This window comes from Apostichopus japonicus, chromosome 2 (assembly GCF_037975245.1).
Source record: "Apostichopus japonicus isolate 1M-3 chromosome 2, ASM3797524v1, whole genome shotgun sequence".
Classification (NCBI taxonomy): domain Eukaryota; kingdom Metazoa; phylum Echinodermata; class Holothuroidea; order Aspidochirotida; family Stichopodidae; genus Apostichopus; species Apostichopus japonicus.
Window position 1 is genome coordinate 10304900 of NC_092562.1, and position 27428 is coordinate 10332327.

The window sequence follows — 27428 nt, forward strand, 5'->3', positions numbered from 1 at the left end:
CTCGCCGCTTCTGAGCGCTAGCTGGTCTATTCCCTGTGAAGCTACCGGAAGTGGGTTTGCGGCCATCTTGAATCACCCAAAAAGACGCCAAACATTTCTTGTTCTGTTGTAGCTAGGTACGGAATCGGCAGTCAGCACTTCGCATTATCCTAAAAGAAATAACTTTACCTCACTCGTTTAGTAACTTTACCTCACTCGTTTAATATCTGATGTTTTGAAAAGAATGCCTGTTCAGCCTATGGATGCACAAACCGGGATGTTCGTGGAAAACGAGAAAAGGGGTTAACCTTTCACAGGTAGGCTATGCCGATTACTTGGGATGAATTCTAGTTAGTCTTTTGTACTACGTTGTATGCACTGGCGAGAATATGGACGTGTTTCGCGAAAGAAATAAGTTACATGATAAGTAACATTAGCTTTTCGACATATTTGGGTCTACTTGCATCAAAGTACAGTTTTCAGTACACTGCGTGACGTACTGAATACATAAGGAGTTATGTGTAGCTTAATAATTGAAAGGGTATACATAGGCTTACCACCTAACTCAGTTTTGAAAACAGAGAGTTGTTGCCTAACTCAAGGCACAAGCCTAAGCTTGACTTATTTGGAAATTTGAAGCCTCTCCTTTTATGAATGAGTATTACTAAGGACAGGTTACAATTCAATTGATCTGCTGCCTACAGGTGAAATTATTTCGTTTCTACAGATGAATTTTATATTTATATTAAAAATTTCGATGTTTTGTTTATGTAATTTGCAGATTACTCCAACTCGTAAACCACCATCTGCAAGACGATCCAGCCCAATCCCATGTACAAAACATGAATTACCAAATGCGGAGTGCAGTGAACATGGAGTACCCCTGGAGATCCTACATATGCTATAATGGAGTCTCCTAGAAAGCTAAAGTGCAAAATACCCGACATCACATACATTTTCATGCATACTGGGTTGAAACTATTTATCTTTTCATTCTTTTTATGTCAAGAGACATGTTCAAGGGCATAAGAGACCATAGAGAAAGTTTCATGAGAGCAATATAAGCAGAAAGACATGGCAGTAATCACACATGGGGGAACATGGGGGATGTGGCTGAACATTCCAAGTGTAAAAATGATAGAACTTATAGTAAAGATTTGTCAGTACTTTTTAGGCTCTGTTGCCATCATAATTATCACAGTTCTGCCATCCAATCATACAGTTAATGAAGAAGAAGTTTAAGTTTCATTATGTTTTTAAACAATATGGAAACATTTCTCTGACCTCTAGTGGCAAAACATCTCGTGATTTCATATTGTTTGGTGTTAAGTTCTTGCCGGAATTTGTTTTTGTATAGGTTAAATGATAATTTGCAAGCACTAGAAGCATTTCATGGATTTGCAGGTTCCACCCTATGTATCGTTTTACTTTTTATACATAAGGACCTTACCTTTATAGTCTTTTTGGAAAGTTTCATGACATTTTTAACCACCAGAAGCATTGCACTGACTTCCTCTGCCCATACTGTAATGTTTTAAGATTATGAAATGTGAAGTTCTTACCATTATACATTTCTTAACAATATTTTTATAATATTCTTTTATATGTGAAGTTCTTGCTGATTTACTTATATTTCTTTTTATAAATTTTAACCACCAGAAACATTGCATTGACTTCCAGGGTCCCGAGTGTAATGATTTTAAATTTTCTGGAAATGAAGTTCTTGTTGGACTTTGTAAGTGCTAACAAGTCACTACAATCAATATTCTTACAACTGTGTCACTTTAACTGAATATATTTAAAGAAAAGGATATTTGTTTCCATTATGTGCTTTCATAGTTTACCTTGTCGGTTCTCTATTTGTAATCATTTAAGGGTGAAGCTGAAACTGCAAGCACCCAACCAGTAAAGACAATAGCATTACAGCATAAACATGAAATACCACAGTTTATGACTCACGAGATTGCTCTTAGACTACAACTGTTTGAAAACTTCGAATTTTTGAGTCCCCCCACCTCCCCCCTCCCGCCACACCAACCCCTCAATGTTGCTTTCGACCAAGAATATATTCGGAAAGGCTTTTGAGTTGTCCATATTGATCTGCTTTTGCAACCCTCATTTTACTTAGTCAATTAACCGCAATAAAAAAATCAATCTAATATTGAGTACGGGGGCACGTCTCCCGACCACCTCCCCCCCCCACCACCTCAGTGACACACACCTAATATCAGCGCCCCTTCTCTTGTCTTGGATACTTTCTGTCTACAAGAAAACACTCATTAAATCAACGTTCAAATATCGCTAGCATACAAAATCAGTGAACCGTATCGCTCTTCTTGGGTGAACAAACATGGCGGACAGTAACTTCCGGTGACTTCACAGAGTAGGCCTGTTGCTCCAATCCAGTTAGTGTACAGATCAGTGGGAGGGTCATGTGATGTGTTCCAGGGTGGTACCAAACTGATATTTCTCTGTAGCAGTTCGAGAACAGTGTTAGTGACTTCGTGAAAGATTTGCACCAAGACGGATCGGACATGGGAACTAACGGCGTAAGAAGGTACTGGTACTTCAGGCCTACGAAATAGTGCTAATATGCTAACGTTCAACCTTATTCTCTTGAATGAAGGCAAGCCTTCTACACTAGAGCACCAATGGTGCAGAAGCTCATACCTTTTCGAGCTTAAAAATGTAGGGCCCACAAAACTTTATGGCCCACCAAATTTCAGGTCATTTTTCAGATTCCACCAATTTTGGGCCCATGAGGGATACCCCCCCCCCCTACCTCCGTAAGCAGAATCCTGGCTACACCACTGGCTATAATTCCTATTTTCCCCCTTTAAATCCTATTTTCCCCACTCTCTCAAACAATACCACTGACCTACCCTATTAAACTTTCTCCCCTCTACCTGAGCAGACCTGAAGCACTCCTTGCCAAAATTTTGGCTGGCTGCCTACATACCTCAGGCTCAAAGACTTCTAAGAATCGGCAAGTGCTGATTTGCTATTGGGCTCTCATGCTTACAGTTCAACAGTTAATAACAACTCCCAGTCCTGCTTTATTTCCACTAACAGCCTCTGCAGAGCTTAACCACAAATGTAAACAAACACTGCAGAGACTGGGAGACAAATTAAAGGAGCTTTGGCAAAAGGTGAAGGCTCAGATTTTTTTAAACAATGGGGATTAATTGTAATTAATTAACTTTTGACCAAAAATTATTAGGCATCACCTTATTCATACACAATCCAACAATCATCAGTTCAACTTTGAATATGATCCATCAAAATCTTGAGGAGATTGAGATATTTGAAAATATTACAAAGAATGACCCCCGATGACCCCCTAAATGACATTTGACCTCAATTTTCTGAACACCCCTCGTAACTCTCATCCCGAGGAACGTTGTGACCAAGTTTCATTATAAAACTGGCCATACACTGTACGAACAGGAGCAATTTGAAAATATAGGGCCACGGCCCGGGCCACAAAAGACCCATAGTTGATCTTTGATCTCAAACTCATGAACACCCTGAAGGTAAAACTTCCATAGTACTATCGTGACAAACCCTCAACATTGTACCATGGAATCTATTGGAGAAGAAGCATTTTGCGTATTTCCACTAAATGGTCCATTACGGCCCACAGGTGACCTTTGACCCCAAATTTTGGACCATCTCTGATGGACCTATACCTAATGGTCCTTGTGTCCAAGTTTCATGAAATTCCATCAAACACTGTGCGAGTGGGAGCGGTTTTACCAATTGTTGACGGATAGAGTGATAGACGCCGCACTGTAACAATAGCTCACACCAGCATGCTGGTATGAGCTAATAATAGATCTTACTTATTAATACAGCTCCAGGGGCAAGCTTTGTCTCATATGGACTAACGTAATTATTACTCGCTATAAGTGAATGTAGAAATGTGGGGAAATGTTTAGTTCAGTGCAACCACGGAATTCTCCGTGGAACAAAGCCTAATGCTGCTCGACGGGAATATAGCTATCACGTTAGGCTACAGGCACGGTTATTGCTAGGTAACGGGTGTCGTCTGCTGCTCCAAGACGTTTTTACGTTAATTTTACGTTCTATACTGAAGATAGTAAGAAGTGGCGGTACACAGTACCTACATAGTGTAACATATTTGTCTACATGCAAGATACGTACACCACAGAAGTCAAGCTTATACTTAACTAAAAAATGCTGGAGACAGACAATTGGTACGTTCGTTCGACTAACACCACAGGAAGGTCTGTGCCTAGGCTTGCCACAATATAAAAATCTCCACATCCACAATGTCTGAATGTTCCATGCGATACAAGAAGAGGCTCCTCAGAATGCGTCTGAGATGTCTTTCGCCTAACTATTATCAGATGCTTTGCTGTCAAAGTAATAAAGGATCTCCTTCTGGCTAAAACCTAAATTAATGAACATACAAACAAGTTCATCCCTCTCCATCTTTGATATGAGGATGTATCACCCGCAGTATATGGCAAATTTGTAAGTCTTGTGTTAGGAATATGTGTCATTAATGATTTTGACTTTTAGTCTCCATACAGTATTTTGTGATCCCATTATAAAAAATAAAGAGAAAAAATTAAGCGGTCGAAATGTCTCAATTGCTATTCTCAGTGCACGCTTTAATGTTAATCCATCGTTTTATAAATCCTAATTTACTCTACTAAAGCATGTTCTGTTCAATTCATATCAACAGAGTACAATTGAATGCCATTCAACACCTTTTGTCCTTGAAAAAATTTGAGGCCATTAAAATTATCTTGTCTTGCCATTGAGTTTTGTGTTGCATCTGAGCAAGTGTCCTAATGGTCTGTGTATTTCAGGGGCGCCGTTTCCCGCAGGGTCACGGGGACGCGTCCCCACCAAAATTTTCAGAGGTGGGGACATGATATACCATGTCCCCACCATCTTTTGAGTGAATTTTGGGAGTCCGACAATCCATGATATCCTGCTATACCGCGTTAGTCGTAAAGATCTCAAGTACCCATTAGGCGTTATCAAAATAAGCAACAAAACTAATGAATGAGCGAATGCAAAAGATGGAAACAAGTCTGATACGTTAATTGGCGTCCTTACAAGTTGCTTGTTTCATTTGATGTATGCTACCCGGTGGTGCTAACTTCAACCATGTCTTCAGCAGCCAAAAACAGCACCAGCCGTTGTTGAAATTGCGTTGCTGACATCAGCCCATTGACACAGTGTAGGAGAGATCGAACTCAAACGTCGCTGTCCTTACGTCGCTACAGATTACTGATAGTCTTGGGTTGAATGGGTTCCCCGTATGTAGTCCATGAGCTAGCAAACATTTATTGCACGTCTCAAATACAAAAAGTTTGACTATATAAATGGATAGGGGTGGTTTGAGAACGCTGAAATTAACAGTTAAAACAAATTTGGAAAAAAAAGTTTCCAAAATGCTGCGTGTAGCCGCGTGGTCCCTCAGACGAGGACGTTAAATGGAAGTCCTGATGGTAGGCAGTGGCGGCGGAACCGGGGGGGGGGGGGGGCTTGGGGGGGGGGGGGGGGGGGCTCAGACCCCAATGAAAAAGTTCAAGGGGAAAATGCATGATAAGCCCCCCCCAATATTAACCAAGGCTCCGAAACATGCATCTGCCCATTTTTCAATGCATACTTGTCGATCTGTACGATGCACACGTATATACTATATAGGTGTAATAATTTTATTAAAAGCAGGGGGACACCATCGAATATACAAATGACAATGTTTTTACAGATTTTTACGTGCAGTCTGAGAATTTGGAGGCTTAAGACCCATATTTTAGGGCTAGGTATTCGTAGCATAAAACACTCGGGAAGTGCCATTTCCGGCCATCTGGGGGTTTGAAAAACCCAAAATGTTCTTGTAACGCTCCGCGCCAACCGATGGTGGCGCTCCGCTTAGATAGTCTCCACACATTAGCCCCTCCCCCCAAAAAAAATTTTACCGTTCCGCCTCGCCTGATGGTAGGATAGCCACCCCTACCTGGTCTCTAAACTTTTAGATAAGAGTAGCGTGTAAACACGATATTTATTCACTTTCGTACCGGTTTTCCTAAGTTCACACTTGCCACTTTCTCACCTTCCACTGGCTGATTTTGCACTACAACGACTGTTGCTGCTCATCATACCTCTTGTTGACCCTGTTCGCCTTTCTCCAGCACAATATTCTATTCATCTGCTTTATTTGTTGTTATCTGTTTGTCTGGGAGCTAATGCAGAACCCAGCGGTCAAACCAGGAGGGCATGCAGGACTCCCTTTTCAGTCTTGTTTGTGTATTCCGTTGTTGTTGTTGTTGTTGCGTCAACTTGCGTGTAGCTCCCAGCACATATTAATGGGACCCCACGCCCTACTGCCCAAAGGGCGGTGAAGGAAGGTGAAGATGGACTAATTTCTTGTTTTATATCGGCTTATTATGATGTTTGTATTTGATAAATTTATCATCAGTAACTCTTATTCTTGTATTTTTTAATTACTATTTTTCATGAAACATTTAAAACAGTGAAATATTAAAATGAATGACCCATTTTTGATCATAATTGTGTCTGGGAAATGCAATTTCCGGCAACCTGGGGGGTACATCTGTCAAACCCATCCTTGCGAACCCATGGTCGCGCTCCGCTTAGATAGTCACGTCCCCACCAATTTTCAAAACAAAACGGCGCCCTTGGTGTATTTAGACTATATAATCCAAACACTTTAACTGATAAACCAAATCTCTAAAGGATCATTTCTTAAAACTTAAAAGTTTGTAATGAAAACACAAGCTAGACTGGTAGCTATGTTTTTTTTCAACACTCATCAATGTATATAACATCACTTAGGCGTGCACCTAAAGTCGTCCTGTATGCAAAAGTATGCCTAATCAACAGATGTCATGACACAAAAAAAAGTAAAATGGAAACAACAGAGACTTGATTTTCTTATTCCTCTATTCTTGATCATTACATTGTCATGGTAACAAGCATTGAAAAACAATCTCCGATCTATGGCTTCGCTGTGCCTGCTGCTGCGGGACCCCTCTGCTTGGGTTTGGCCTTTGTGCCTTCACGGAAACCATTCCTACAAAAGAAAAGAATGAAAAGGAAGATATAATTAATTGTTCATCAATTTAGCAATCTTCAAAGTGAAAACTAAAAAAAATCCCTACATTCTAATGGGTCTAGGTGACTGTGCCTACAGAGGACATCAGAAATGTCAAAGTTTACATTCTCCAATTTGCATATCATAAGACTACAACAGTATGAAAGCAGAGAGAATTTATACAATAGACAGGTAGTGTGCTTTTGTGGTAAATGCAACTTTGATAATTAATTCATAATTCCTGTCTGAGTCAAATTTGACTCAGACAGGAATTATGCATCTCAAGAACGTCAATTTCTTTATTTACACAGCAGTTGATTGGGGGGGGGGGTTGCAAACAGGATCCTTGAGGATTAAGATGGCAATCCAAATTAGGAACAACATCAATAATATTTTCCCTTCTGGTTGACCTCTGAGGTCACAAGTGTTGTATGAATGAATTTATAGCCAGTACATCTATACCATCACAAAAATGATCCTACCTATTACTTGTGATTAAGTTACAGTTTGACCCAACATAATGTTCCTGTAGCAGACAATATTACACTTGCGTGAATGGCAAAAGACTCTACAATGTTACTCCAAAAGTCCATTTCAGTATTTTGATCCCAACTCTTGATAAAGAGTTGTTGGAATATTCACTACAGTAACCAGATAGACTCTTCCTTACTCCATGTGGGTTAGGGATGCACTGGATCCAAATTTTTGGATCTGGCCGGAACCGGATTTTGCCGGATAGTACATGAAATCCGGCCGGAACCGGATTTTTTCATTACACAAAAGAAAATCATTAATAAAAAGTAGAAGTATGAAACAAGGAGTATTATTTGGTTGACCTTTAGAAACAGTGGGTCAGACCATTGAGAAAATTAAATTAAACATGTTAAACCTAATTTTTCCTTACTTTGAATGTTTTGGAAATAGTTTACATTGATTTAAGTTAATACCAACAACTTTTTAAGGAATAATTCAGGCCAGATTTTGAAAAAGATCCTTCCAGATTTTGAAAAATATCCGGCCGGAACCGGATAATTGCTCACTATCCGGCCGGATAGTCCAGCCGGACCGGATATCCGTTGCATCCCTAATGTGGGTGGTCAGGGTGGATCACTGTAGGTGGTCTGTGATGTCATCATGGTAAATGGAACTTGATTTGTGCTTGGTATGTGATGCATTTGGAAGTAAAATTTTTGATGATCATTTACAGTTTCCTCACATTTGTAACCTGTTTGGAATAATCATTACTCTTCCACAGGGGGTTCCCTCAACTGTACATTTTTGGAGAAGGACAAAGACCTATTTCAGCTCAACTGCCATGATGACATCTCACATCACCCATTGTGAGATAAATATAAAATTGCACCAGTTATTAACAATTTGATATCTCCATCACAAAGAAACCATATATGATATAGTTATCATAATTTTTTTTTTTTAGACTTTGACATATGCTGACCTCATGTGACCTCTACCAATTTCAATAGGATTCTTGCACTCACCAAGCTGGATCTACATACTAAGTATGGAGATCAAGAAAGATGTACTACTTCCGTTATTATGTTTTCAAGATTTTCAGTCCTCCGTTGACCCCAAATGACCATTGAACTTCCAAGAAAAGAACATGAGGGTTCTTGTACTCAATAAGACAGATCCACCTACCAAGTATGAAGTTAACCTACCATGTACATTTTGAGTTATAGTGTTCACAAGCAAGTGTCACATACACACCCAAACACACATGCCATCACCATCGCCAAGACTCCTTTTACCTCTGGCAAGGAATCAAAGAGAGAGAGAGAAAACCCCTCTACTTACTTAAATCGCCTCTGCACCAACTTGAGATGCCTCATCCTACCAGTGCCAGTAGTCCTTCTTCTGATAGCCTTAAAGCTCCAGTTGTCTGTGGGGATATAATAACATCTTTGTCATGCACAAGATACACACTCCTCTATTCAGTCAATGTGATATATATCCATTGTCTGCTAAAGCTAAACAAGAGGACACAGAAAGTAAAGAATATGTATTTACAGAGTGAAAATATTGTCTGTATTCACACCAATAATGGAATCTCACCCTATTATTCGTACATCCCCCCTCCTTTTTCAGCAGTAACTACTTATATACCACTATAATCATACTGGCTTCTGGCCAGAACTTTCAATTAAAATGTTAGGGACATTTGTAATTTCAAGAACTCATAAGTACAATCATGAGCAATTTATCTCTTGAACAGCCTTCTGTGTGTAGTAATTTATATAACAAGCAGTAAGTTCCAAGTTAGCTGTGAAATTTTCTTCAATTCAGTAAATATCAAACTACTTTTTTAACCAAAACTTTCTTTAAACCTATAAATGCTCATGTAGAAATGTTGTAACAACATTTGCCACTGTTGTATATGCAGCTTTGATATTTCCTGGAGTAGAAAGTTTGCATGATTATGCCTAATAGAAATCCAGCTTGATTGGTTGAGACCAGTTTACAATAAAATAACAAATTGATAGTTACACAAGACTAGCTATGAATACTGGGGTTGTTCCCATTCACAGCTTTCTATATATCGATATATCATAATTTTGATTCTGTCCACAAATTGTATCTTAATATATCATGCAGCAAGGAACTGGTATTTCACATCAAATCCAAATCAAGGAATGATTCCCCTCTGTAAAATGTAACTTGGGTTAATTTTTCAGTCTTTAATAAGACCTAAACTTGATCTCAGATTCCAATTTTCTGACAATCCATGTAAGTTCCCAATCAAAATAAAAGGAATCAGATGAAACAATTCAGCATCCCCTCCCCCCCCCCAAAAAAAACATCTGAACCAGTACAAGCAAACGTATGACAGTCTTACGAAAGACATGAAAATAAATTTACTCATTTTCATTTGATGGCAAGAAATCTGGGATTCACTATGGAAATTACTTGTATTTTATTGCAAAATACTGAAACAAGACTAACGAATACACTAGTGTATTTGGAAGATCATGCATGTATTATAGCCTATATCTTTAATGTTACCGGAAAAAAAAAGGTTGAATAACACATGTCTTTTAGTGATGTGAACAACTTATCTACAGCATGAAATGGAAAAAAGACTCACATCTCCTCTTCTTTTTAGCGGGATATCCACAACTTGAACATCTACTTTTTTGTATGTGGTAGCTCCTTCTGCCACATCGTCGGCAGAAGGTATGAGACTTGTTGTGCCTCTTACCAAAACTGGATGTACCTTTCGTCTGTCAAAAGAAAAGTTTCAAATCATCATTTAATGGAATATGAAATCTGTCAGTGACTTCCAACACAGTTAAAAAAGGAATGCACAAATCAGAGGGGCAATGTGTACTGTAAAGACCATTTACTTGGGATGAGAGCAATTTTCTTGTTGAATACTTCAGCAAGGAGCCAGAGGTTGAAGACTGCAAAGCTCTTGTGGGGAAATCATAACTTGGCAATTGATGTTCAGACAACTTACAAATACAAATCTTGAATGAAACAGGGAAATTGATCAACACAAAGTTCATGTTATGCCTATGTATAACGTACATTCAACCCTGGGCTGGTCAATGTCATACTTGATAATAAGTACTCATCGTTCAGTCACACAAGGCGTACTTAGGCTAGGCCTAAATACAGTTAGGCCTACATCAGTTCCCATGATGTAGCTTACTGTAGCCAACAATCATACATGTATCACATTTGCTGTGCATGAATGAAACAATCAGATTACGCACGTCCTTAAAAAAAAAAACTATACGCTATTAAGAAGAAAATGTGCGCAATTATGTAAAGCTAGTACTCAACGTTATGAGGGAATGATAAACTTGGAGACTACTACGAGTACGAGCCTAGTAAAACGGCCCCATGAAGACAACGTAGGTTAGGCTATGCTATTTGTACTGCAGTCATACGTTCATGGTGGTGGAGTAAATGTTTTAGATCTACCATTATATAAAGGTAAAGCGAAAAAAATTGTTCTCACAATTCAATTTTCATTCTGATTTACTGCAGTTTTCCTAATCTCACAGTAGTCTAAACTGAGCTTATCGAGATATTTCAAGATGCAAAATAGCATCAAATGACTACCTACCATCTTGGCTAAAAGGTACCATAAAGAGGGCGATATATAAAAACGCCACAAATGATCTCTGATGGGTTATGGTAATCACAAAGTAACGTCATGAGGGTTATATGTAAATGACGTAAACAAACCTCCACGTGGAAGTTTCAACGTTAGACGAATACAACTTTCTGTACGTGTTAAACAGACACTTTGATCACTTGAGGACCAGCCTTTCAACACAGAACATTATCTATTACACCTGTTGCTTCATTCGGTGACGGTCATCGAGCAAAACGAAAAGTTGGCATAATTCAAGACTAGTAACGAGTCAAATAGTCTGAAAATGTTTGGCGACGAAAAGACCATTAGTGAAGTCAGTGCACTCATCGAGAAGCAAAACAACTCATCTACGTTTCAAGATTTGTACGCTGCGTTGCCCTTGGACTGGCAACTCTTCAGGTTGTCGGAGAAAGTAACACAACCGCACGAAGCCGAGTATCACTGTAGTACAGAAATGGGGCATCGAACAATGAATCAACAATCGCCTGTTTTTAATACACCAGTGAGTAACTTTGTGTACGCCTATATTTTTCTTTATATCACACAGTAAATTAACACACGTACGTGTGTGTACAATGTACCTTGTCAGAACGCCGTAGCTAGGCCTTTATGCAAATTCTATGCTAAGTAGTTGAACTAGCAAAGAATATAAAGTATAGGCTACTGCAGATGTCAACATTTGTGGGTTATGTCAATGTGTGAATAAATGTCAGTCATTTTATTCACAGCCGTCTACTCCTTTCCAATAGCAAGGTATTGGGGAATTATGTCAAATTATCTTAACTTGTATAATGGAACTTTCATTAAAAATAAATGGACTGTAGGTCAACTTCTTTAAGTTCTTTATATGTGACTAGCCTAATATGCCTTGGACACTAAGTTACTTGATTCTTTCTTTTTTTCTATACAAATCTTTAAATACTCTCATATTTTCATCTACAAGGTCCATGTGCTGTTAACCATCCTGTCTCACTTGGATGCAAAATCTCTCTGTAACCTCAGCCAGACTTGTTGGTTATTCCATTCTCTTTGTGAGGACCACCTTCTGTGGAAACAGCTTCTTAGTAATGATAAATTAAAGTGGAAGGAGGTGGGACATGCAACTAATCCAACATCAGCCTTCCATGCAGATATGACCTTCAAGAGCATGTAAGTGTATCAAGCTTTCTATATTACTTAAAAAAAATGAGCATTTGAAGGTGGATGAGATATGGGCATCTAATCCAAACTGTTCTTTTGCATATAGTCTAGACCCAGGGTTGTTGATTTTTTTGATTTTTTTAAAAAAATCAAAAAAATCGGATTTTTTTTATTTAAATCAGATTTTTTTGATTTAAATCGGATTTTTTTGATTTTTTTAAAACCACATTTCAGTTGGACCCCATTGTTGCCTACATTATCACATATATGCACCCATATCCACCCAGATCATTATATCCCCACATTGGGGATATTATGGTGTTGATCACTTTCAATTTGACCACATGTGACCCACTGCAGTGGCCATTTAATTCATCCAATTTGAACAAAACAAATGAGAGCAACGTATGGTGGTACCAAAAGTTGGTGGTGATCTCATATAGTTCCTGATATTCTCCCATTTGGCTTTTAAACACACTGTGATTGCTATGATGTGGGGATATACGTTGGCGGTTTAACGCCAGCTGATGTCTAGTTTTAATATATAAGCCTTATAGGCCTATAATATATTCAGAATACTTTGCAGGCTAATTAAACCTGGGCCCTGGGCCTCAATCAATTTCCCATTGAACACACATGACCTAAGGCTACTGCAAGTCTAAGAATACCAATTCCAGTCATTCACTTGGGGAGCTTGTTTGTGCAAGCACTGTGGGCCTAACACTTCATAGTTTATCCATCAATATACACAGGAAATACATTCTGGTCCACTCCACTAGTGATAATTGGAGATTACACTAACACCTATTGTATTCTGGGGTGTTGTTTGAGCACTTGACTTATGAATTGAAGTGTCATGACTCATATATCATATGCATGCATACAACTTTCATGGCATCAAAATATAGCAAACTACATTCCTGATTTTGTAGGGTTTAGCTACAAATTCCAGCGTAATGAGTATGGAAATTTAGTGTGTGAACGAACTACAGTGTACAGTATGTCTGGTTCAAGTAATCTAGGCCTAGTAATTCTGGTACCACAGAGACTGGAAATAATGAGGGGGGTAGCCTGAATGTCTTACAATAAATTATTGTGTGTACTCTAATATAGAATTGGTGATTTGCAATGATTTCAAGCAACTATTCACATAAAAAATGGAAAAGTAGTAAAAGTGATTTAAATCAGTGATTTTTTTGAAAAAAATCATCTGATTTAAATCGCGATTTAAATCAGTGATTTTAATCAAGGTGATTTAAATCAAACAACCCTGTCTAGACCTAACCGATCATGTACCTGATCAGTAAAGAGAGATTAAAACAAATCATCAGACTCCTTGAAATGATTGTGTCTGTGAGATATTGCCTCAGGGTAATTGTATTTTATATCAGTGTTCATTGTAAGGAATTGTTAAGCCTAGATGTTTGTTGAAGGATAATTAGTCACCAACTTACACTAAAGATCTAATAAAACACTACAACACTGTAAGAAGGAAAAGAACGATAAAGAATAAGAAGCTGTTTAAATTAGTTTTTAAAATTTTAATCCCCCCCAGCCCCCCCCCCATATTATTGACAGATCATGAAATTCTCCAGAATCTTCCCCATCACCAACTTTATTCATATATTTAAATGAACTATAAACATGACCATAATTAGCTAATATTATGCATTATGAGCTTTACCAGCATACAGCTACTGTACTGGTGTATTAGTTGCTGTCCAATACTTATACACTCACTTAATACTTCCATTCATTAGATATTTACGGTGCAGCCCAGACATCAGAAGGAAAGAGAAGTTCAACTTTCTGCAAATACCACGTCTCATCAAATCGTACTTCCCGGTGCAATCCCCAAAGGTTGCCGTGTTTGGCCCTGGTTTGGACTCGGATACTTCCGTCATTGTCAGGAAAATGTTAAACACACATGAGAATGAAGTATTTTGCAATAAAGGACCATTTCCAGCTATGTTTCCGGGAAGTAAGTGTAACATCTAGATCAACAGCTTAGTTAACCAATGTGGTAACAGAGATCCACGCTGTTGTTCTTCCTTGCACATGTACATTGTAACCAGCACAACAGAGATAATTTCAAAGTTAAGAATAATGATGGAAAATAGTCATTATAAGGAAGTGGTTACGTATGCAGCTTACACCGTAAATGTTAGTTATATGTTAAAACCGTTCATAGCATATCCAATTCTCGTCTTTGGGAAAGCTTATTCACATTCAAAGAACAGGTTGTTCTCACAGCTCCTGTATATGAGCAAAAACTGTACAGTATTGCATGTAGCCTTTGCATGTTTTTTTGCCTACATTGACATAGCTTAACTTCTGCTTTGAAAGTTACTGGTTTGAATATGTACATAACCCCCCCCCCACCCGTCCTGTGTAGAGATGGTGTATATATGTTTGTTTTTATGCAATACCATCTTAAATCTTTTCAAAATCATCTCATCATTGACCTGATTTTGATGTGCCAACTATGAGGAATTTACATATTTGGGATTTGTTGGGTATGGCGGACATAGGTGCCATATTCTCTAAAATCACCTTTCTCTCTACCCTGAACTTTAACAAAGTTTTTATCTTCCAGGTGTAGGAACTGGTTTTACTATCTCTGTGTCTGATGGAGCAGCCTCCCATGACATGAGGATGATAACATTGTACAGTGGTACAAAGTAAGTAGCTAAACATTCCTTGAATAAGTACTATTTGTAGTCGAGCAAGGAAAATATAATACACAGAAAGATGACACTTTGATGATGCCAATTTGACGGAACTTGCATTAAAAATGGCAAAAACTTTGAGGATCCGCTGGTTTGATCTTTTTTAAAACAAAGCATTACATGTCAATAATTCTACCCCATCCCCGTACTCAATGATACCTTAATCTTTAGATTTGGCTATTAATTAAAAAATTGAATTGTCTTCTTTTAGAAAATCCCGAGAAATTTCTCCTTTGGAGAATCGGTCACAGAGAAGCAGGTTGCTAAGGAGAGTCGCAGAGGATGGGGAGTACGAACCGACTCCAACTATTAAACAGCTCTGTGGAAACGTAAATGCTTTTATTTGTGTCGTGGAATCATCACAGGAACTGCAGTCAGGTTTGTGAAGTTTGAATTGAATTACTTAAACAATTCAGTTAGTAATCTGTAATGGAGAAACATTCAATAATTGATAATAATGAATTATTGCCTAATTACAATAAAATACTTTGAATAGTAAGATAATTGCGATAGGGAAAATACTTTCCAGAAGGCAGTAAACTACAATTTGAAATTTTAATATGAATGAACAATATTTGATTTGCTATCATAGTTTATATATATTTAGGACGAGGGTTGGGGGGGGGAGGTGTGCGTGTGGGAGGGGTTGTATCGACGCCCTTCTATTTCTGACAAAAAACTTTGTATTCAGGAGTAATTCAGAGGCCAAGCCTCTTGTCCTGCTATACCATAGTAAATTCCCAGCACGAAGTAACTCATTAGTTTGCTTGGTCAAGTTTCATTTCAAGTAGTGAAGCAAACGTCAAAAGTTTTGAAATTTGCCTTTCACATGTGTTTTGAACTAGTATGAAATGTGTCCGGCAGACCAAACTCATTAATTACTCACAAAATTGCATTTCAGTTGGTAAAAAAATTAGAAAAAAATCTTCAAGGTTTAGTTAATTGCAATCTTTGTTCAAGCAATGTTCATATATTTGGAAAGATTTCTGGCCAAACTCAAAAAACTGTTTAAACTGCTAGCTTCTGTGAACCAGTTCATCACAATAAATTTTGCAAAGTTCTTTTTCATTCCTTTCTCCCTTCCTTCATATAGTATCTGGGTGCATGGAAGAACTACATTGTCTAATGGATCTGAAATGGACACCCCATACATCCCCACTGCTGGTCCTGTCCTGCATACCTAACCATGACACCACACGGATACCGTGCGTAACTATAGCAGAACAACTGAAACTTAACCAGCTTGTTAGGCAGTGGAAGGTGAGTGCAGTAATTATCATATTTATACATTCAAAACAGAAGTGAATTATAAACTAATTGCATCCTATGGGTCATGTACCTGAAAGTGACAAAATCTGGAGTTTGGACCCTTCAAATCTTCCCTGCAAGCCAAAAATTCTCTACTGTGCAACAAACAATCCAGAGTGCATAGGCTACGCTGTTCTCACAGCTTAAAGGGTGTGAAGACTTACGCAAAAAGAAACGTCTCATGCCAGTAATCTGACCTAGTTTGGAATGAGGTGTAACAAAAGTGTAAGACACCACCATCGATCCCAGAAAATACACGCACAGTTTGCTACCGTCGGTAATAAGACACTAGTGTACAGTCAGTACATACAGCTGCGGTCAATATCCACATCATAGTGTACAAACGATACAGCGATGGACATCTCAGGTCCAGCTAAAGATAACAAGGTATCACGATTCATTACTCTCTGCATTTTGTAGCTACAAGAGAAAAACTTCACTTGCAAGCAACGGAAAGTTTACTTTTTAAAGATGGCGGCACGCTGTTTGGGGCGAGTCTTCAATGTCTTTAAATAGCAGGACAGCCAACATGGTTATTAAAACTATGGCATGTGGACAATTGTGTGATCTTGTTCGCTCATGTTCAAAAGGTTGGAATATTCTCATGTTTTTTTTTTTCTGTTATCTCTCAATTCAGGTAGTAGATGGTGTAGTGTCCGATCTCCAAGGAATCAGTTCCGGTGTAAGATGGTTGATTGACACAGCTCATGGGCGGGCTTGATTAACTTCTCCTGGAGATAATGGAATGGTATTAGATGACTCACCAAGACAAGTTATAGGTGGAAGCCATACCATTGCTACCAGATGACTTAATCCAATGGACTCGTCTGAATCATTCCCAGGGGGGAGGACAAACTGGTATCAGAGAAAGATGGAAACAATTCTACGATATAAAGATCAATCACTGTTGTCAGGAGACTCAATTTAAGGGATAGCTTGAAAGCTGACCAATAGAGGGAACAGAATGTTGTCAGGTGACTCAATTTAAGGAATAGTTTGAAATCTGACCGATGAAGGGAACAGACTGAAGACGGATTACTCAGTCTAAGGGATAGTTTGAAATCTGACCAATGGAGGGAACAGACTGTTGTCAGGTGACTCAATCTAAGGGATAGTTTGAAATTTGAACAATGGAGGGAACAGACTTGTCGCGATTGATCAAGTGACTCAATTTAAGGGATAGTTTGAAATCTGACCAATGGATGGAACAGACTGTTGTCAGGTGACTCAATTGAAGGTATAGTTTGAAATCTGACCAATGGGGGGAACAGACTGTTGTCAGGTGACTCGATTGAAGGTATAGTTTGAAATCCGACCGATGAAGGGAACAGACTATCGTCATGTGGCCCATTCAGACAATTGGAGCAATTCATTTCCTTTATAATGTGTGCCTTGCCTTTTATATCACACAAAGTGAACTTTGTGAAAATAATATTATAACAATGCTTTTCCTTTTATCTGTCAATTTTACCAAAGATTTCCTTTTCTATCACAAATTTATTTAAAATGTTACATTTTTTATTAAATTCAGAATGAGCGATATGACAGTGTAAGTGTATGATTAGTTGAAGTTATCATTTAACAATGTCTTAAAATTAAAAGAAAAACAAACAGGTATGCAAGCATCCTTATAGATTAAACAGATGAGTTCATCTTCACTTTATTATTGTACATGTTGGTCAGCACATGAATGCAATTGTTTTAACTTAAGAATCATTACCTCACAGATCTATGCAGAATATAGCTAATTCTGAAACTACAAACATTAATAATTAATAATGCTTGTGTATGACAGACTTTTACAGTGGTCCTTTGCAGCTGTAACTGTACTTGCCTACTGTTTTCACCTACAGATAACACATGGGTTTGTATTTGTACTTATATTCATAGGAACTAATAGAAGTCATGTACTCATGGGTTTAGACCTTGTACTCACATTTTTATCGGGACATTGTACTCGCACTGAAAATCTATTGTACGTACTCTACACACAGGATTGTTATGTTGTAGGAGCATATCGCTGTCTATTTTAGAATCACTGCACATACCTGTTTGGGTTTTGCCTTTTCATGAGAATGCAAACAGATTATTTAATAAAAATAAATGTATTAATGAAAACCTAACTGGTGTGTAGAAATTCATGATATGTTAAGATTTAGGAATGTGTAACTACAGAAAATTTATTACACAACACTGAAGTTGCTTACATGTCCAATTGTAGAATGGATATAAAACTAAGAAGTTGATTACACCATTAAAAAAAAAAAAAAAAAAAAAAATCAATCTCTTGTCTGAGGTACTGCCTATAGAGTATCATGTTAATCACCATTCCATAGTTTTAAGTTTGTTAAAAGTGTACCATAAGATTGTACAGATTATATATTTTGTTGTATAAAATGTAATTAAAGTTTTCTTGAAAGAAGGAACATTCCATTCTTTACTGTACTGCTATGCTTCTTTAGTCCTCATTTTATCCAACAGGGTCTTATGCAGGCTTAAATTGTGTTAATGGTGGCAGCTGATTTTCTAGGGCTTTTGAGCATAAACCAAAAAATTGAACCCTGCATCACCCTTACAAAAATAACTAATACACTTGTCTCTAACATTTGTTGTTAGGCAAACGTTACTGGGGACCCTAGCTGTATCTAAATTTAACACACCAGTGGATGGTTCTCCTAGTTATCAAAATGATCATAATAGACAATGTCAAGTAACTGGGGATCCTAGCTGTATCTAAACTTGCTTTATTTGTCTACAAGTAACACAACAGTGGATCACTCTCCCAGTTTATCACAATGATATGTCACTCCGCAAGATCTGGTATAGGGTTCCTAGATCGCCTCGAGCGGGTTCGTTAGTCCTGTCTGGATAGAAGGGGTAGGAAAGCTATCAGTTGGGTCATTCAGGTCCTGACCTCTTCCAGCATACTTGTCCCTACAGGCTTACTCTGTCACCTTCTACGACTATTGGCGGATTTCTCTATTCTTGTCCGTAGAAGAAGAGTAATATGATATGGAGTGAACTTTGAATTAAGTGAGTTACATTTTCTCCAGCTGTAGTAAATTCTCTGCCAGGTAATCTTGCAAAAAAAATGCCTAAAAGCGGATCGACTGACTAGTTGACAGATCGTCAGTCTGTCTGTTACAATTGCCCATCAATATCTGCACGTCTCAAGTGAAATGGATAGATCACTTCTCCAGCACAATCATTCACCCATGTCTTTCTATTCAATGCTATTGTAACGATACTTCACTTATCAACCATTCCCTGGCTCAACAAAGACAACTGATCCTCAAAAAAAACAACGTTGTCTTTTCTTTGATAACAAATCTATTATCACACGCAGGAACTCTTGCGAGGTCGATCAGGGGTAAAACTTCTTCACTACCGACCAGCACAATCAGACGCTAAGCTTGCCATAATGCCATTAGCGATACTTCTGATACACACTTCCATGGATTGCTAAGTTCAGTCACTTCAGACTTGAACCTTCCAGGTGGACATGTCAGAAGTTATTCTCTGTCTTCAGCATTTTCAGGTTCTGTCAGGATGGTACGATTCCTTGATTTGTTTCGTCGTCGGGAGTTTCCTTCAGATACCTGCGTCTCTGTTCGGCTGTACAGCAATCCTAGAGGAGTAATAGATAGATTTATGAGCTACATATTTATTCTGTCCTATGTAAAAATTCTGCAGAAGCCCTCACATTTGCCTCATTTCAGTATGTGAAGTGACACAGGGAGTGACTCACACAATAAGAAGCTCATGCAAACCCTTAGCAGGTTTTTTAACACACACATATATTCCACTTGTCCCTGTCTTTAAACATTAACCTTTTTTAAGGGATCGTTGTCTGGGTCCAGCTGGTTTTGTCAACTCTACAGAACGGACAAGGAGTAGGAGAGAGAGGCCTTATATAGCCTTGGGCAGAATAAACATGACCTCGGTAGTAAAGTGTTTTTATTTTCTAAAAAAACTAATCACATGTGATGTGTCTGAGATATGTGAATATTAGTAAGCTTAGTAAGCTTAAAAATTCTGCTGTCGTTCAGTATTCAGAATGTTGCATTTTATTCTTTCTCAGTTCCTATGGCTCACCCTAACTTCTGGAGTTCTAGCTACAGTGCTAGTGTGTTTTGCACCCATTTGTAGTTTGCTGGTGGGACGATACATTTTCATTGCAAAAGCGGGCCAATCTTGATTAATCAGGACGTATGGTAACCCTAATATCATCAGAATAGTCCATTCATTCTGGATCCACAAGGAAGGGAAGAACAATTTAGAATGTGGGGTGGAGGGTGGGGGGGGGTTGGGTGGGTGGAGGGTGTCAGATGTTTCTGCACAAATATCTTAATAATCTGGCACCAGTAGGTGTAGTTTGAGAGAAGCCAAAAGCTCAACATTCTGCAGCATTTAGTGACCGTACTTCATGCTCTTCTAGCTAAACTTCATTCTATTCTAGCTAAACTTCTGCATATTCGGAAGAAGGAAAACTGCAGTGTCGGCATCATAAACAGCCAAGGTTATTAACTACCCCAGAATATGCTAGCTTGTATCTTGTGAATACTGCTAAGAGGCCTCAGAGACCATGCACATAAACTTGACCTTTGGGGTGTGTAATTCAGAATGGAACTTTAATGGAGTATGGAACTTTCATGGTTGTTTTTTTCTGTTCATGAAAGTAGAAATAAATCTCGTAATCTTCAAGGTCGATCACTATAGCTTCTAAATCTGCTAGAAAATTAAATAATGGTCACTGATGCTGATAACTTCCTCCCTTTAAGCATTTTTACTGCTTCATCAAAGCAAACTTAGAGGCTCAGTACCTTAAGGTACATGAATACGTGTGAAAAGTTAAATATTTTGATTGCAAGCTCTGAAGGCAAAACTGATGACGTTTGAATAACTGGCATTGGAATAATACTAAACTAGAAGATCAATATATTGACTTACTTGAAAGAAAACATGCGCCAGATTTCTTAACCGTCTATCTTCTGATTCAGAGAAAGCTGCTATTTTGGAGAGCGTCTCAGAAGAACATATTTCTGTAAGAAAGCAAAACGTAAGTCTTTCTTTCAAACGTTCAAAACTCCCTGCAAGTATAGGAAACAGCGAAAAAATCCTGAATTTCACACACAAACACATGCATGCACCCTGGTGATACAGAGAAATTTCACCGAACAGAATAACTAGAGAGTAATCCCTTGCCACATTTAAGGTATATGAAAACATTGACTGTGCACAGAGAGTTGCTACACTTAATAAGCTGGCTCCACATGACAAAGTGTGAGGTTCATCCAAGTTTTTACTTTGGAGCTAAACTTGTGATTACAAGGTGTGACTACAGTGATTACAAACTTTCACATTTCTTGACCTGACATTACAGTTTGAGTACCCGAGATGGATCCACATATCACAGTACTTCCATGCTATGTTTGAGTTTTTCACGTTTACAAGATTGTCAGACTTTGACCTCTGTTGACCTCAAATGACCTTTGTCCTCCACAGAAACCCACAGGATCCATGTACTCCATAATATCCATCCAGTTATCACGTACGAAGTTCATTCCAGCTTCACTACGTGAGTTATCATGTTTAAAAGGTTTTTCAGACTCTTTTGACCTCAAATGACCTTGACCTCTGCAGTAAACAACAGGATTCTGGCAGACAGTAATTGTGTATCCATAAAATACTGGTGTTCATCAGCATAGTGTAAAGCTCGTTTGGTTATAGGTTGGCATTGTACCCATCCCAAGTAGAAAACATTAGTGATAAACAAAGGGATACAAAACATTTCTTGCCAATGTGCATGAAATTACATCACACCTGATCATTTCAGCTCCACTTCTGGTACAAAAAGGTATAAACCTCGAATGAACATATCACGAAAAGCAGCACGTAGGAATTGAGTGGAAACTTCACCGGCAAAGTCAAAGCTGCAAGGAAAATTTTCTACTGGACTATAAAGGTCGGTGTGAGTTCCTTACAAATTTCAGTTTGCTTAAAGGCATTGAAGTTTCGCCCCCAAACCGCATGCCGCGCTCTGAAAAAGTTAACTTTCCCTTGCTTGCAAGTGAAGTTTTCTGCTTGTCGCTACAAAATGCAGACAGTAATGAAACGTGATACCTTGTTATCTTTAGCTGGACCTGAGATGTACATCGCTGTACCGTTTGTACACTGTGCTGTGGGTATTGACTTCAGCTGTATGTACTGACTGTACACTAGTGTCTAATTACCAAAGGTAGCAAGCTGTGTGCGTATTTTTCTGGGATCGATAGTGGTGTCTAACACTTCTGTTACACTTCATTCGAAACTATAGGTCAGATTACCGGCATTGGACGTTTCTTTTTGCGCGAGTCTTCACACCCCTTAATAGTGATTATCATATCACACCCACCTCCTCCCCTGGGGATACAATAGCAGAAATTTCTGACTCACCTTTCTTCGATGATGGCGTCATCAGAAACATAAGACATGTAATTGCTGACAACACCGTTTCTGGAGTTTTGCTGTTTAAAGAAAAACACGGAAGAAAGTCAAACCAGTTGACATAGCAACAGCTAACATCATAGGCCATCCATGTACAATCTTTCCAATGGTTTAGAAATTTGTTAGAAAAAAATTTGATTTGACGTAATTTTGAGTTAATAATCAAGAAACGAATCCTACTAATCTGGTAAAAAGAAAGAAGTAAACACCACCCCAAATATGCTGTGACATTGTAATTAGCAGTCACATCCAAATTGATACTTAAAGGCATTGAAGACTCGCCCCACACCGTGTGCTGCCATCTGAAAAAGTTAACTTTTCTGTTGCTTGCAAGTGACGTTTTGTTTGTGTCGCTACAAAATGCAGACAGTTATGAAACATACCTTGATATCTTTAGGTGGACCTGAGATGTCCATCGCTGTATCGTTTTTACACTGTGCTGTGGGTATTGACCGCAGCTGTATGTACTGACTGTACACTAGCGTCTAATTACCGACGGTAGCAAGCTGTGTGTGTATTTTCTGGGATCGATGGTGGTGTCTAACACTTCTGTTTAACCTCATTCGAAACTAGGTCAGATTACCGGCATTAGACGTTTCTTTTTGCGTCTTCACACCCTTTAACCTAATACAGTCCCTACTCAATTATTTGGTGAGTAATACTTTTGTCAAGTGCTTGTCTTTATATTACTTCCAGGATCATATAAAAGACCCCCAGCCATTCCAACCCTCCCTTTACTATCTACATTCATTACCCCCATTACTAATTACCTGCCAATGTTACACCCCTCAGAGTTTTTTCTCCACAGCCCTTTTTTTGATGTTGCTCTATTCATTGGTTCAGTTGTTCAATTTATCTATCTGTCCATCTGTGTCTATTAACATATTCTTAGTTTTTTATCGTTTCCAGTAAGCCTATGAAGAAGATCCTGCTAGGATGAAAACATCACACCCTCTAGCTTTACATAAACAGAGACAGCAAACATTAACAGCATTATGTTTTAAGTATAGTCGATGTACCCACTATGACACGGTACCCTTTCGTGACACACTTTCTGAAATTTCATGATTTGACCATAGCGATGGAAAGTAATTTAAACAATGATGTAAATTTGCCAAAGCTGTGTCCAAATCATCATCATCAATTAACTTCTTTTGTGCAATAGCTAACTTACATTTGTAAGACCGTTTGATGCTTGTGTCTAATATAAAGAATGAAGAAATCTCCATAAATTATTCTATCCAGAACTTTCTTATTGTTCTTGTAGTATTTGCATTTAAAACAAAGTAGAGTAGCTGTAAATTCACTTAAGGTCATCTAAAAGAATTCAATGTGCATTCCATTTTTGTTTATGTAGACTGTGCCACAGTAAGTACAGCTACAGTAACGTCATTACTGAAACTACTGCTACAGAGATTTCACAAGAAATTTGTCAAATTTTGTTCAAATTCCATAAAATGTACATCTGCAAGTTTGTTAAAACATTACCAAAAGCAAGATACGTAGAAATTAAGAGAAATTTGTTCGACAGTAAGTAAAATTTGTCTTAAGTGTGTCACAACTGAATCCACCATCCTGAAACTTTTTTTCCCCATTGTATTTCTTACATACATGTTGTATTTCTTACATACATGTTGTATTTCTTACATACATGTTGTATATCTTACACACATGTTGTATTTCTTACATACATGTTGTATTTCTTACAAACATGTTGTATTTCTTACAAACATGTTGTATTTCTTACATACATGTTGTATTTTTTACATACAGTACATGTTGTATTTCTTACATACAGTACATGTTGTATTTCTTACATACAGTACATGTTGTATTTCTTACATACAGTACATGTTGTATTTCTTACATACATGTTGTATATCTTACATACATGTTATATTTCTTACATACATGTTGTATTTCCTATATACATGTTGTGTTTTTTACATACATGTTGTATTGCTTATATACATGTTGTATTTCTTACATACATGTTGTATTTCTTACATACATGTTGTATTTCCTATATACATGTTGTATTTCTTACACACATGTTGTATTTCTTACCTCAATAAGCACTGCTGAACTTGGCCAACGCCATCATTCTCATTGATGTATGACTTTAACTCTTTATCTATATCAAAAGAGGACAAAACAGAACTGGCAGTTTTACTACATTTTCTAAATTCATATTATTAAATCATTCCTACAAGGCAACATTGGTTTGATGAAATTTGGTATCAAAACTGATAAGGCTAAGGCTACATAGAGATGACAATTCTTTGCTACTGAAGACAGAAAGAGAGAGAGAGGTGGAGAGAGAGAGATGGATAGAGATATTGAAAGGAGGATGGGGAGGAAGGCTGGGGGCCTGCAGGGTATGTCAACAGACTCAAAGAGCACCACAGAAACGTTGATTTAATACTCACCCAAGGCCAGGTTACAAAGCCCAGATACTCCAAACTCTACAAGTTTGTCATCATCCTCTGTTAACATGTCTAGTCAAAAAAGAAAACAAAAACGTGGAATCTGATTGTTTTAATAGCCTAAATGAAAAAATAATATTTAGTTGTACATTGATTCAAAGCTAATCAGTCCAATTTCTGTACTACAAGGCATGTACTGAAATGTCAGACAGGGTTTCAAACTTCTCTTTTGAACTGGTTCTTATTCCTTCTATGCCTGGATCATGCCAATTAAAAACCCAGAGTATCAAACGCTCTCTCTTATATCCCAGAAAAATTATTACACTGTGCATTCAGAGCAGTTATTCATTTCACAAACATTTATTGTACTTGTCTAAAATCTGACCAACTTTACCAAAATCTGAGACTACTATTCGCGAGTTCCTGCTTGCGGGAAGATCACATATACATACATACATACTATTAAGGGTAGGTATCCTCAATAAATTAATAATAATAATAAATTACACTTATATAGCTCTTAATACAGCGTTTCAAAGTATTAATGTATTTTCACAAAACTTACCAAGAAATAAGTCTGCCACATTTAACCGCCGAAGATTATCAAAGTTCATTGGGTCGTAGGCAAAGTTTCCCAAGTTAGCCAATACCTCCTGTTTGCAAACTACAAAGCAGAAAATAAATAAATAAATAAATAAATAAAAATAAATAAATAAAGGAGAAAAAGAAGGAGACTTTAATGTGATGTCGTAATTTTCACTTGTTAGTGAGAGATGAAGGGCCATACCGTTGTTGCTACTGTAGGCCATTTACTGCATGATACAAAGCTTTGCCTAGAGCTGGAAGCTTACAGGATAACAACAGCCAAGTAGATATGTAGAGACACTTCTGACTGCGATATATATGCAAAAAATGTCAATCTACAGGCATGACTAAATAAGATAAATTGTTTACCTTTACTGTCAGTTGTTTGAAATTCGGTAACAAGTTGTTGAAGGTAGGCAAGTCTATCTAAAGATCCTCTAGGGGTACGCCTCTTCATTTCTTCCTCCGTTTGAAACATGCTGCTAACTTCTCTCTGGCATGTACCCTGGAAACCTTCGATGATAAGAAGTATCATGAAAAGAAGTTGAACATTAGATTGTAAAACATCTACATCTTGCTCAGCTAAATACCGATAATTTAAGTAAGCTTTCAACATGTAACTCGTTCAGCAATTTTTTATCTCATGAAAAACAAATGTTGCATAGGCCATGCATCTACAATAGACGACAGACTTTTTAAACTCTGAGAGAAACATCTATGTATTGAATAATGATCATAATACTAGCTGATATGTGGCTATACATTGCAAGGTGGCTACTGGGGATGTGTATCCTAGCACCTGGATGTGCAGCTGCCCATTCGACTGTTCCCCCCCCCCCCAATTGAGAGACATAGTTGGTCAGACAGTTGCCCAATTTAACTGTATGTTCATCTGTATCTCTTTCTCAATGTGTTCTTAGGTGTTTTCATTTCAGTTAGCCACTGAAGATGTTGCTAGGATCTATCGCGAAACCTGCCCTACCCATCCCACAAGGTACTGTGCAGTATGTATTGACAAATTAGAATCTAACGTTAGAATAGACCTAGCCTAAGGCCAGGGTACAGTATGTTATGCTATAGTGTTTCTTTGTATGTATGTATGTATGTATATGTGATCTTCCCGCAAGCAGGAACTCGCGAAAGAAGCCATGAAGGCTTATAGAGGCTTTGTAAATTAATGTTTCACTTTTCGAAATAAATGCAATCACACCCACAGTACATGTTTCGTTCAAAATATTGGAATACCTACTCTTGTCAGTTGAGAATGGACAAAGCTTTCCTTCGTTTATTCTTATGCTGCATTGGACTGTCAATGTCACTTATAAATACTCCAGAGTATAATGGCTGAGTATCTGCTGTGCCAATACTGCTAGTGCTATAGTACGAGCATGCAGAATTAGTGATCGAGGTCCTTGACAAACAACTTTTATTCGTAAACAAACACACGTGCTAATTTTCTCAGTGAAGTCCAAGCATAGGAAAGCAGAGTTGAATAATTTTGTTATGACAATTTTCTGTCAAAATATTTTACCAAAAATCATTAAAACTTTAAAAAT

General features: G+C 37.9%; 3 protein-coding genes and 1 long non-coding RNA gene across 6 annotated transcripts; 2 read left to right on the forward strand and 2 right to left on the reverse strand.

Moving 5' to 3' along the window:
- Nucleotides 1-48: 48 nt before the first annotated feature.
- Nucleotides 49-1790, forward strand: LOC139977553 (uncharacterized). The gene is made up of 2 exons (XR_011796591.1): nt 49-296; nt 761-1790. It is a non-coding gene; the product is annotated as an uncharacterized lncRNA (long non-coding RNA).
- Nucleotides 1791-6906: 5116 nt separating this feature from the next.
- LOC139977597 (large ribosomal subunit protein eL37A-like) lies at nt 6907-11304 on the reverse strand. Its single transcript, XM_071987006.1, has 4 exons — nt 11166-11304; nt 10179-10314; nt 8891-8975; nt 6907-7054 (listed from the first exon to the last, which is right to left on the reverse strand). The coding sequence occupies exons 1-4, from the start codon at nt 11166-11168 to the stop codon at nt 6979-6981; spliced, it is 300 nt and encodes a 99-aa protein (XP_071843107.1). The 5' UTR covers nt 11169-11304; the 3' UTR covers nt 6907-6978.
- A 30-nt stretch (nt 11305-11334) lies between these two features.
- Nucleotides 11335-18801, forward strand: LOC139977573 (F-box only protein 4-like). 2 transcript variants are annotated; one of them, XR_011796606.1, is made up of 8 exons: nt 11335-11700; nt 12142-12347; nt 14099-14319; nt 14935-15019; nt 15279-15445; nt 16161-16327; nt 17013-17612; nt 17673-18801. XR_011796606.1 is itself a non-coding variant. In XM_071986974.1 (7 exons), exons 1-7 carry the CDS (start codon nt 11482-11484, stop codon nt 17094-17096), a joined length of 1149 nt encoding a protein of 382 aa, XP_071843075.1. In that variant the 5' UTR covers nt 11335-11481; the 3' UTR covers nt 17097-18801. The 2 variants fall into 2 exon arrangements, 1 of the variants encoding a protein (XP_071843075.1); XM_071986974.1 differs by having other exon boundaries at nt 17013-18801.
- Nucleotides 18597-27328, reverse strand: LOC139977585 (armadillo repeat-containing protein 7-like). 2 transcript variants are annotated; one of them, XM_071986993.1, is made up of 8 exons: nt 27122-27328; nt 26242-26377; nt 25853-25951; nt 25291-25359; nt 24929-24995; nt 22811-22881; nt 21326-21417; nt 18597-20003 (listed from the first exon to the last, which is right to left on the reverse strand). In XM_071986993.1, exons 2-8 carry the CDS (start codon nt 26348-26350, stop codon nt 19920-19922), a joined length of 591 nt encoding a protein of 196 aa, XP_071843094.1. In that variant the 5' UTR covers nt 26351-26377; nt 27122-27328; the 3' UTR covers nt 18597-19919. The 2 variants fall into 2 exon arrangements, with proteins under 2 accessions (XP_071843094.1, XP_071843088.1); XM_071986987.1 differs by having other exon boundaries at nt 26242-26385; nt 27122-27325.
- Between the last annotated feature and the right edge of the window lie 100 nt (nt 27329-27428).

Excerpts from the sequence above, each read along its gene's own strand:
- LOC139977597 (XM_071987006.1), bottom strand. Across the intron at positions 8,976-10,178 it reads CGCTAAAAAGAAGAGGAGAT|ACAACTGGAGCTTTAAGGCT; the intron begins GTGAGTCTTTTT and ends ATATCCCCACAG. Across the intron at positions 7,055-8,890 it reads TTGGTGCAGAGGCGATTTAA|GAATGGTTTCCGTGAAGGCA; the intron begins GTAAGTAGAGGG and ends TTTCTTTTGTAG.
- LOC139977573 (XM_071986974.1), top strand. The coding sequence starts at position 11,482 with ATGTTTGGCGACGAAAAGACCATTAGTGAAGTCAGTGCACTCATCGAG. Across the intron at positions 15,020-15,278 it reads ACATTGTACAGTGGTACAAA|AAAATCCCGAGAAATTTCTC; the intron begins GTAAGTAGCTAA and ends GTCTTCTTTTAG. Across the intron at positions 15,446-16,160 it reads ATCACAGGAACTGCAGTCAG|TATCTGGGTGCATGGAAGAA; the intron begins GTTTGTGAAGTT and ends TCCTTCATATAG.
- LOC139977585 (XM_071986993.1), bottom strand. The coding sequence starts at position 26,350 with ATGTTTCAAACGGAGGAAGAAATGAAGAGGCGTACCCCTAGAGGATCT. Across the intron at positions 25,952-26,241 it reads TCAAACAACTGACAGTAAAG|TTTGCAAACAGGAGGTATTG; the intron begins GTAAACAATTTA and ends TCTGCTTTGTAG. Across the intron at positions 21,418-22,810 it reads GACGCCATCATCGAAGAAAG|AAATATGTTCTTCTGAGACG; the intron begins GTGAGTCAGAAA and ends GCTTTCTTACAG.